General features: G+C 42.1%; 1 protein-coding gene across 5 annotated transcripts; it reads right to left on the reverse strand.

The window, feature by feature from the left end:
* Positions 1-1685: 1685 nt before the first annotated feature.
* Positions 1686-11665, reverse strand: dyrk1ab (dual-specificity tyrosine-(Y)-phosphorylation regulated kinase 1A, b). 5 transcript variants are annotated; one of them, XM_080460573.1, is made up of 12 exons: positions 10833-11665; positions 8868-8937; positions 7187-7383; positions 6798-6890; positions 6157-6345; positions 5911-6058; positions 5530-5816; positions 5241-5387; positions 4938-5078; positions 4535-4838; positions 4225-4349; positions 1686-3918 (listed from the first exon to the last, which is right to left on the reverse strand). In XM_080460573.1, the coding sequence occupies exons 2-12, from the start codon at positions 8875-8877 to the stop codon at positions 3334-3336; spliced, it is 2226 nt and encodes a 741-aa protein (XP_080316699.1). In that variant the 5' UTR covers positions 8878-8937; positions 10833-11665; the 3' UTR covers positions 1686-3333. The 5 variants fall into 5 exon arrangements, with proteins under 5 accessions (XP_080316699.1, XP_080316700.1, XP_080316701.1 ...); XM_080460574.1 differs by lacking the exon at positions 10833-11665 and adding an exon at positions 9938-10526; XM_080460575.1 differs by lacking the exon at positions 8868-8937 and having other exon boundaries at positions 10833-11659.
* Between the last annotated feature and the right edge of the window lie 289 nt (positions 11666-11954).

Below are 11954 nucleotides of genomic sequence, written 5' to 3' on the forward strand. Positions count from 1 at the left end.
CTGTATGCCGATATAAACCTACCGTACCACGCTCTGTCATGACTTTGTGTCATCTCAATTTGCTTTGTTCGTATTTCCAGAGGAATATGAGCGACAGTAGGTTTGAGGTCATGTACATTTTTCTTAAGAGGAAATAAAGACACACAGATCGATTCAATTAACTTCTTTTTATATATCATACATAAGACTGTCTTAATATAATACAAAGGGCATTGTCATAAACACAGCAAAGTCTTGACTAGATCTTACAATCTGTGGATACATGGACCTATCCTTTCCCCCATGCTGTTCAATTCTATAGTGCATGTTGCATGTACAAAAAAAGTGAAAAAATGTGAAATCAAAAATGAAAAGGATAAATCCAAATTAAATAAGAGGATTTCAACTTCTGTCGGGTGTTCAGATATGTCAACAAGTATACGTGTTTGTGTATAACCCACAAACTGAACAGGCTTATGAAAGATGGAACCTTTTTTCAACCATGTGCTTCTCATTTAAACCAAAAAGTAAGGTTTGTGATGTACATGCACTTACAATATACCCTGTGAAAATTATTAAGGTTTGAAGATCTAGCTTTCCCTGTTTGATTCAAACCCTACCTCATAGTGTTGTCCTGATGTAGTCAAGTACCTTTGCCAAAAGGCAAGGTTTTGCCACTAAGAAAACAGGAGTTCCTGCCCACTGAATGGTCACCAAATTGACAAACATAATCAACATACCAGCAGGAGCAAGGTAGTGAGTTCTATACTTCCTTTATTAAAAAAATATAAATATATACATAAATTCTATTTCAACTATTAAAAAGGGGCTGCATTTCATGACAACTGCTCTAAATAAGAGGTCAATCAGCATGATCTGAAATAGGCGCACACTTACGAGTCACTGCAGTCAATTTTTTTTCTTTTTCAGTCTTTATTTTTGGAATGTTTAGTACCAGTATGAGAGCCAGCGATAAAAGCCACTGGCAATTTCTAAATGTCTCAAATTCTGCGGGGTATGAAAAATGATTGCAAATTTGCAATTAACCTTGACATCCAGATAAAACCCCAATCTCAATATAGGTAGCTTTACATTTGTGTTTGTGGAAATACCAAGCATGATTTCTTAAGATGGTTTCTCCTTTAAGATGACAACAGCATGACCTGTGGCCTGCCCTCAATTTGAGAGGTGGCTGTGGGCAGGGTTGGGTTTTATTTAATTTTTTTTTATTCCATTTCTAATTTGAAAGCTGATAAAATGAGCAACAGAAGAAAGAAAGCACTTCAAAATCCCTGATATAAAAAAAAAATCTGGTAATTCACTGTTAATGTTTTGAAGACATGCATGTCTGCCGAGGCAAAGCATGTGATTGTGGGCTGACAGACACCCTTTCCCTTTGAATAGGACAACAATCCCGGGGATCTGCCCTACCAAATCAGAACAATACCATTCAACACAATTATCTTTACCCTGCCAAGACAACGACACAAAGTCTTGCTTCATGGCAGAAAGTAGCCAAGTTGACCAAATGATGTATGAAAGGCAGCAACACCCTTTGAAATAGTATGATGGGGGGAGGGGGGAGGGGGAGGGGGGGGCAAAAGAAAAACGACGACACAGAAATAGAACGCATTAGTCTCCTTTTTTTTTTTTTTTTCCTTTTTTTTGTGGGTTTTTTGTTGTTTTTTTGTTTTTTGATTTTTTTTAAACCTTCAGCTTCTATCTTGCTACTCCGGAGCCTGCAGAGTAACTACCAAATTCTCTAACATACCAAAGTTTTTAAAAGACTCCCAAAATAATCTACCAATTAATATGGAAACAGTTTTGGTAAAACGTTGCAAACAAATCTGGCCAGGATACACAATAGCCAACGGTCTCGACAACGGTCTCCAGTTTTGCTAAAGTAATATATTGCAGCTGTTTGTGTTGACGTTAAAATAAGATCTTGATAAACTTTGCGTCAAAGTGGTGAACTGCTACATTATTGGTTACAGACACCTATATGCTATAAAACAACTGCTTTGGTATAAAAACATATCCAAAGGGAAAATAAATTCTTGTAAAATTCACAGCATAATTTGAGGAGAAAAAAGGCAGTCACTTAACTCATTTTTTTTCTTCAGTTTCCATGTTTTGGATGGAGAGACTTGTGCAGGTGGTTCTGATGAGGAACTACATGCAAAAGGGAAAAAGTAACAAAACATAAAAGGGTAGACTCTGGAATAGATAGTTCTTTCCACTGCAAATTCCTTAACCAGTGAATTTCAAGGAAGTAATGTTTAGGAGGTTGTTGTGTACAATAAGACCCTGTTATGTGGGGCCCTGCTGAAGACGAAATCTTTGTCGAGAAAGGCCTCAAATTACCATTCTTATTTACCTTTTTCTAAGTTGTTTTTTTTAATTTCCTTAAAGAATTAAGGGCTGTCTAGAGAGAAAAATAGAGAATAGCCATCTTAATTCAAATGATAATGTCCAGCTCCATCCCATTCCAAGTCCATGAGTCATAAGGCCAAAGGGTTATCTAGAACCAGCCGCTGACTGTCTTCCTTCTCACTGGGCTGGATCCTTTCGTCTCCCGTGCCCGTCGCTGCTCTCGCCTGTGCCGGGCCCGCTCGCAGCTCGCAGGACTACGGGGCCCCCAGGCCTGAGGGGTGGTGTTTCCCTCTCCTTTGACCTCCCCTGGGTCGACGCCAGTATCCACCTGCGGGGTCTCTTCTTCGCCCCGGCCAGCACACGCATAGGGACTCCACTGCTATGTGCTCCCCTTTGACAGAGTTACACAAACCGACCAACAACAAGAAATATCACCGCAAACACTTCCCCTCATTGTCAAGCTACAGGATTTACAAGCAGCTTTTATGTGAAATTTCACTTAAAAAAAAAGGGCAAAAAACAAAACAAAACAAAAAACAAAAGAAAGAATTGAGAACCAGTGGAACAGTAATGTCAGGCTGTCCACGGATTGAACCGAAGGAGGACGCCAAGCATTTCATCACCAACAGCTACCTGCAAAACATCTTCAAACTTTGCTCTGAAATGCTCCTTAGAAGATACTGCCACATAATACCATATGGTGATTACTTGGTGGTTACATGAAAGTGGTGAAATGGTAAGATGGATGTCTCAATCTCACTATGGTTATTCCGCAGTATTACTTTGTGCCTAATGATTGCAAAAGAAAAACTGATGAAAATTACATATATACTTTTTAACAAAGGTTTTTTCTCTGTAGTAGCGGTTCAGTGATATCTCCCTTCTGACGTGAGCAGCTTTTGTTCTCAACACACCTTGTAGTAAAAAACACCACCTTAAAAATGACGCACAGGGGGAACACACAGCCAAATGTCAGTACAGTCACGAGCTGGCCATTGAACTCTGCTGCACACACACTCCAGTCATTGGAGACTCCTCCCGGTCCATGCCCTGCCTCATGCCCAGGTGGCCTTCCGCTAGGTAGTGGGCAGGCCCTGTGTTCGTGCCCATGGAGAATGCAGGGTGCGCTGCCATGCCAGTCTCCTGCCGTGGGTTCGAGAAGGCACCTAGCCCCATGCTCAGCCCGCCATTCTGACCAAAGTCAAGGGCTCCAGCGGGCAAATGGCGAAGCTGGTAGGCCTGGTTGCCATGGTTCCCAGTGGAAGAGGATGATGTCGAGGAAGAGGAGGCAGAGGAAGACAGGGAGGTCATGGACAGATGGCCATGAACCACCTCCATGGAGTCCTGTGTCGAGGAGCTGTGTGTCGGGGAGGTGTAGTGGCGTGGGCGTGGGCGTGTCGCCATCATCTGCCCGTGGTGGTGATGAGCGTGTGAATGGGGATGCAGGGCCTTGGGGTGCTGAGGGGGAACGTGGAAGGTGGTCTCCTGGACGGGGTGGGTCTCTCCAGTGACTGACTCTGGTCCCACGCCACCTCCCCACAGCGGGGGTGGGTAGGCCTGTCTCGTCTGTAGATGTCAGAAACACAACAGGAGTCGGTTGTGAATAAGGCTGCAACTTTTCCAACAACTCATTTCTACACAATCAAACTGAGTTCACCTCTTATTAACTCTAATAACAGTGTGAGAAACTGTGATGAGATGATCTTAATAAAATTATTACTCCCAATAGCTTCACTGCTTCAAAAATAATAAATTTCTTACATGCAAAACCTAAGAAAAGGTAAAGGAAAACATAGACTCTACTTTCATCATAAAAGCACAATGGCTGCCAGTGTCAAACGGGTTGAGGGTATTTGGGAGTTCCTTACTGACCTGTGGGCAAAGACTGTCACCATCAATGGCTGGCAAGGCCGTGCCGAAGTGTCCTCCACTGTGCAAGTGGTGATGGGTAGGGTCTGATCTCGCTCTGCCACTGGTACTTGTCCCAGATGATCCTCCTAAGTGTGAACAAAAGTGTCACAATTACAGTCGTGACAAAGATGTATACAGCTCAAACAGGACCAGCAAGAGGTAGTGAATGTTGATTTTTAACACTTCTGATGTTCCATGGAGGTAACAACAGTAAAGAATTGGTATAAAGTGAATAAGTGAACACCAGTTGGGCTGTTTAGCCGGTATCTACCTGAACTCGAGGAGGTGCTGGAGGTGGTTCCTGAAGACTGGGATTGCTCTAATGCGGGGCTCGTAGACACACTACTGCTTGTATTGGTCCCCTCATCCGCAGTCTTCTTGAAGAAGCTGTGCTGCAGGGCATAGTAGGGCTGGATGCGGCTCTTAGGGTCATAGTCCAACATCCGGAGGATCAGGTCCTTGAACTTCAAGTAGTCAGCAACAGCATGGCCAGACTCCCCTGCCCGCCGGCCACCTGGACCCCCTGTCTCCACACCCAGGATGGAGTGGAGCTTCCGCGAAGCTGGAGGCTTATACTGTTTACACAGAGTACAGCAAAATTTTAATAAAATACTCAGGTATCACAACTAATCTTTGAGCTTGCATCAAATTCCAAACCAGGCAACCGAGCTCACCCTTTTGCCATCTTTGGTCTTCTTAACACTCCATGTACCATCTGAAAGCTTCTCAAAGAACTTCCTTGCTTTTGGGGCTAGGTCCATAATGTGATTAGGCGGGATACCAAGAACTTCCACTATTTTGTTCATCTGGTCCACCTGTGGAGAACATTATCAATCAACTCAGTCCTGTTAAAAGAGAGGAAGGGCTTCCAACATTCCTATGAGTTTTCATTTACAAGTCTAAAGTCTACATGCGGGCGAGATATCAGGAAAGCCACCTGGCAGATGTTTCTAACAATACATTTGAGATCATTCTACCTCATTAGCTCCGCTGAAGAGAGGTTCTCCAGTGTGCATCTCTACCAAGATGCAACCCAGGGACCACATGTCAATGGCCAAGTCATAGGGCATTCCCAGCAGCACCTCTGGGGAACGGTAGAAACGACTCTGGATATACTGGTATATCTACAATCAAAGCAAAAATAAAAACAAAAACAAAAAAATCACTTAGACCAACAATCTTCTTAGAAAGTGTCTTATCTCACAAGCTTGCACACTTCCATGCTTTTATTATCATTAATTGATAACAACAAACAAAGCTGGATACCCTTTGTCCCAGTTGGCAGGAGCTGCCAAAGTCCACTATTTTGATGGCACTCCTCTTGGGGTTACAGAGGAGGATGTTCTCAGGCTTCAGGTCACAGTGGATGATGCTGAGCTCTGGCGTGGCCAGGAAGAGTAGTGCCGTGCATAGCTGCTGGGCAAATTTCCGGGTGAGATTGAGTGAGACGCCGCGGAAGTTGGTATTTCGGAGAAGGTCGTATAGGTTGTATGACAGCATCTCGAACACGAGGCAGAGGTGGTTCCGAAACATGAAGTGACGCTTTAGGTGGACTGCAGAAAAACCGAACAGTAGCCACGTTAGTCCAAAACAGAAATGAAAGGATTGTCATTCCCGAGACATGTCTTCATTTGGAGAGTGACTTACCGATGTAGTATTTCATCTCAGTATCATGTTTGTTCATGAGCTCTAGGAGGCGCACTTCAATCTGGGCTTGATTGAGGAAAGCTTTCTTGTTCTTGATGATCTTAATGGCAACCCATTCCTGCTCTGCACGGTCATATGCTTTTACAACCTTAAGAAGACAAGAAAAAAAAATCTTAACATTTGAACCTCTTTATATTCATTTAAGTCCTCAAAGTGTACGTGTGAGTTCGATGTGTAAATAAATACCTGTCCAAATGATCCTTTTCCTATCAAGGAATCAATCTCATATCGGTCCATCCACTTCTCCCCATTCTTGACGATGTAATCATAGTTATCATCGTCATAGCCATCATTAAAGACTTTCCTCTCCTTTTTGTGACTGGAGTCTTCACCCTGACCCTGTTGGTGCCGCCGCTTCTTTTTTGCATAATACACCTGTAAACAAAACAAACGCTCACATGAAAATGTTTCAGAGTCACACATGTTAATGGTATGGAAAGATGCTTCAAGGCCCGGAAAAATGCTTTTTTCATTAAAAAAATAGAAGGAAAAGAAAATCTACTTTTCAATAATCCATTAAATCACTTACAAAGTAAAAGCAAACTGTGCAAAATGACCAGTCACTCAGACAAAGGAGACACCTACACACGTCTTGTTTTGTCTGACAAACAGTCTAAAGTTCACTGATAAATAGGCCACTGTCACATATCACAAGTAAAACAACAATCCTTTCGTGTGAAGTTACAAAGTACACATTTCACTCTTCCACGTGACATAATATATTTGAAGTCATTTACGAAGATGGTGACTGATGAAGTGTCTGTCATTCAGCTAACTGATCAATCTCTTGGTGCCTTGAGTAAAAAAAAAAAAAAAACAGAACAAACCTCATTGATGTGTTTGTATGTTTTGATAAGGTCAATGGAGAGCTTCCTCAGGGGAGCTGAAGTTGGGTCACGAAAGCACTGGGGCATGTGCCTCTGAAGTATCGGGGGAAAAAAAAGAAAAGGACAACAAAAATAACATTATTTCATAAACAAGAAATATACACAACACTCCTGTGAGGAACACAGAAACCTAACATGGTTATTATGGGAATGAGTTTTGCCACAGTATGAAAAAGGCTGGACTGGAAGAAATATTTGACATGCAGCTACTCTGCCTGGTGACAGCAGCAGAAAAGAGGAAGTAGACTTTCATATCACATTATGTTTGCAATTGTCCAGGTTAAGACTAAGAGGAATGCGAGAAGTGGAGTCAGGTCGAGTTAGTGTACCTGATTGGCAGTGAGCTGTGGTGTCTGGTCGTTGTACGGTAAGACCGTAACAGATTGGTCAGTGCTTGGCTGGTGGCGGTCACTGTACTGCTGGTGCGTATGGGGCATTGGAGCAGCCATCTGAAGACCAGCAGTGTGTAAAGAAAAAGAGGGCGCAAGCCGGACGGACGAAGGTTTGCATGCTGAAGTCTCTCCTCCTGGAAGACATTAACACCGCTTTGAGTTGCATATTAACCTATTTCAGCATGATGTGTAACAAAATCCAAAAGAGAGAAACAGGCTGATGAGCTCGGTGTGAATCTGTCTTTTTCCCTTCTGAGACAAGGTATATTTAGGCCAGAAATTGAATGAGTAAAACATTCCTACTTACAGTAAAGACACAACAATAAGAAGAATTATCGGCTTTTTATCGTGGCCTGTAATAATTTGTTCAGACAGCAACTACAGATTTTATATTTTAAATTTTTTCTTAATTGCAACATGCTAATTAGGAATATGTATTAAATACATACATGTAAAAATAATCAAGCTCAATTTTCAAAAAACATTCAGAAATTGTCATTAAATGTCAACAACAAGGATTAATAAACAGTTACCGGGTAAAATCAGGATTAAAGATAGTGTCTTTGTTAATAATGTAAAACAAAGAAAGAAAATGCATCAAAAAGGATAAGCACAAAATAAAGGAATATATATATATATAGCAGGAATATAGCAACCTTTGTGAAGAAAAGGGAGGAAAAGAGCAGGTTTAACAGTGAGAAGGGGTGAAAACAGAGCATCTCCACACTGTACAGTGAATCATCCTTCATTTTAAGCCAGAAGGAATCAAAAAATTATTAAATAGCATGTTCAGCTATCAGCATCTCTCACCAGACAACACAATTCACCAGTGCTACACAGTAACCACTATTCAGAATCCCAGCAACAGCACCTAATTAGCATAGCCTATCACCACAGAGATACAGCGTGATTTGGCAAGCCCATCAATGCACAGACCAATCACAACGCAGTATGCAAATAGCCTACTTTTGTTGCCAGGGCAGAGCTGCTCCCATTTTCCAATGAGAAAACAAGAAATAAACAAGAAATAAAATTGAACTTTGGCACACTTAGACGTTGCTTTCAACACAAGAGCCTGACAGCAAAATAGCTGCACAGCCCAAAACCTGCACTCCTTCTGAGAGCGGTAGAAAGCTGACCCAGCTCTGGAAAAGCAGAAAATACACAGCCACTGACAGAAATAAGAGGAACTGTAAGATGATAGAGCACATAGAGCACGGCCAAACACTGGATCTGCTGGAAACTAAGACCTTTCATATATATATATATATATATATATATATATGGTTTTATGAATACATTTTAAATATATATTTTTTAAATAAGATAGGAGTTCTTTGTATTTTTCTATTACACTACATTATATTATCCACTATATTTAAAGCATTTAAATGAAAAGAAATACATTTTTAATTTGTAAAATATATCTATAAATAAAAAGTTGAACTTAACAGAGATATGTATTCCATCATAAACTTTAAGTAAATAAGAGTAGTTTGTGACTGTGAATCCCACCACCCTAAAAAATAAAATAAGAAAAATCACAAGAGCAAAAGAGAATATTTAATGTGCAGGACTTCCCCACCAAAAGGTTAAGCTTTAATACTTAGCAGCTAACCTGGATGCATCTTTTCCTGTCAAATTTCATATCATCCTGGGAGGAGAGGCCAGCAGCAAACCACAACCCACTACAAAGAATAAAAACAAATGATTATCATTGTGCATCTCAAGCTGGGATTTCACTTTATTGTGGTTTAAGTTTAGTTGAGATGAGAGGAACAGAGGGCCCCTAAAAAGGGAGAGAGAGAGGACACCCCCAAACTTTGAAAGAAAAGTGTGCTAGAGCTAAATCAATTGAATTTGGGTTTGTTTTTTTTAAACAAAGGCCACACTTTTTAAAAGGCAGTTTGCCATTTGTGGCTGTACAATTAAAAACAATAATTTCTTTTTTTTTATATTTGAACCTCTTGTAAAAGTGTCAAAATGTAATTTCCTTAGACTTAAATCAGGATTAATATTGTTTTCAATCTGTATGTGCACTTGATCTCCTCCCAACATGTTCATAGTTGCAGGATATGTCAATCAATAATACTCACTAAAATAATAATAAGACGTAGAAAACATTAGTTACAATATGCAATTTTGTGTCTAAATGTAAGTAGTTTATCTAAAATTGCTTAATCAGATTATGCAAATTGACAGAGAAGAAAAAGTTTAGTTTGAGCTCTGTCCTCAAACAAAAAGCTAGTGTTAGATTGTAATAACTGTTAGGATGAATTTAACGAGTTAAAAAATTTTTTTTAAATAAATAGGGTACTGGTGAAATCCAATCTGTATTTGTCCAGAAGGCCTTTATTAAAGCGCACTTGTAGCTCTTTAGTGTTTCCTGGACGTCGGATTATTGGTAATTTTCAGTACTGACATATGAACAGTTCCTTTTTTGGCTCTAGTCATTACGACATCAACGGGCCTATTTAGGTGTAAATATAACGACAGCTCGCTTGCTATTAGTAGCCGTATCATATCATAAGTGATGGCTAAAGACCTCTCTAAAAAAGCCTGTGTGTCATCTTCTCACGCCCAACTGATTAGATCCATTCCGGAGCTGAATCAAATGAAAGCCATTCAAAACAATTAAAAGCCTCCGGTCCGCGCATAAAGACGTCTCCCGAGCAGCCCCGTACTTACAGATGATGGGGTAGATCTCGTCATGGTTGGAATTTAGGAAGCATATTCAGCGTTTAATGTTCGTCCTCCTCTCGCTACATATCCGTCCGTGTGTGTGCCTCCGATTCTCGGCGTAAATGACAAACGGGAGTCGGGCTCACGTTACCGCTAGCAAGTCGAAACTAGCTAACGCTGTCGTCGTTAACGTTACCCTGGAAAAACTGCAGGACAAGCGAGCATATCCCTCACCAATCCAACGTTAACGTTAGCCAGTGACGCTGTGTGCAGCCAGCGGGTTGTGGGGCCCATTCAGCTGGTTCGTCAACAAGTCAACGTTAACCAATAGCCAGGTTAGCCGAATTAGCAGCAAGGCGTTAGCCCGGTTAGCTTCCCGTACAGTAAAACCGCAAAACCCGCCTGCACACACCGTGATACCGAATAACTCGGAAGGTTGCACTGGCAGTAAATCAAAGCTGGGTTCTATGAGCCAACAAGACGCCGCTTTGCTGGGATGGTACAATGACAGTGTATAATATCGCAAGGGTTAGCTGGAACATTAACGCCGTACCAGCATGACCCACTCAATCCGCTGCACCCCCTCCCCCTCCCCTCCGAGCCGCTCCGCAACCAGATGCACCGCCGCTCCCGTCCAACAGTTAAAAAAAAATAAAAAAAATCCCCCCGCTGACCTACTGACTGGGGAGTAAAACGTTAACGGCGGTTCCGGAGGAGTCGGCACCGCCACGAAACGCTAGCTTAGCCGCCATACCTTAAGCTACCGTTCCCAACTTCACTGTCGCGTCCATCATTGTTAACCATTCACGTTACATGTTATATACAACGGCGAGAGCGTTCACGCAAAAAAAAAAACAAAAAAAAAAACGTTGAATGTCAAGGATAGCTCGCGATCACTCACCTCTGATGGCACGATCTTCATTTAAAGTCCAATAACCTGTATGATGAGGAAACTTATCCAGCTTGAGATTCTCCCCTCCCTGCACGGTTAGCGAGTAATGTTAAATCCAATCCCCCGTCCTCTGACCGGCTAAAATAATTCGCCAGTCACATTTAATACGTTCTTCATGTCCCAAGCTTCGATGAGCAACATCGGCGATCGGAGCAACTTTGACCAAGGCTACGATCAGCTGATGACAAGCGACATGCTAACGTTAACTAGCACGCAGAACTCACTAGCCAAGCTTAGCGGACGGGCTAGCTGGTTGACAAAATGAACGCAGCTAACGGTTAGCTGCCCGCTAACATTAGCTTCCCTGGCTAGCCCGGAGCTAACGACTCTAGCTACCGCTAAATAAACGTTATGCCAAATTCAGATTTTGCGTTCCTTTTGCGAATACCGTGTCGGTCACTTCGATAAAAAACGAGCCTACGGATGGATCCAGACTGTTGTACACGTGAAACAGAAACCGTGTCCTCTGATAATTTTGGTTAGGAATTTTGTGTCAATTTTCACAAAATGGCGCGCCGTCCAAACCTGCGCAGTGAACCGGCCCGGTGGACCAGAGACACGGACAACTCAGTTAGTGCGGCGCCGCCTAATTATTTCAACTCTGTTAGAACGTCGGCCTCTTGATCTTCTTGATCCGATCCACTAGGCGCATTTCGATATCCAAAAACGTCAAACATATATCCACTGACAGCATTATTCCGGCGGGAAGGGAGAACATTTGAAAAGACTGAGCTGGGAAAAAAAACCCTCCTGACAAAATGGCGATGCTCTAGCTTGTTGCCATGGCAACTGTCAATCAAAAAAAAAAAAAAAGAAGAAGTTCCCGGATGTACCAATGACGAATAAAATGTAACTGGCCGGAGTTACAGGACACACTGACTCCAAATGCTCTCCCCTTTTCCTCCTCTTTCTCTCCCCTTTCTCCCAATTTCACCGAGTTTGGCCTGTTGCTACCATCAGATAAACACTTTACTGCTCGTCTCTGCTCGTCATTATGCTGTGAATCCACCATTTAGCTTCACAGAGAGGCAGCAGCTCTGCACACTCCCCCAACACAGCAATGCCAACACA

The sequence above is a fragment of the Lipophrys pholis genome (genome assembly GCF_963383615.2).
Source record: "Lipophrys pholis genome assembly, chromosome: 3".
In the NCBI taxonomy this organism is placed as follows: Eukaryota; Metazoa; Chordata; class Actinopteri; order Blenniiformes; family Blenniidae; genus Lipophrys; species Lipophrys pholis.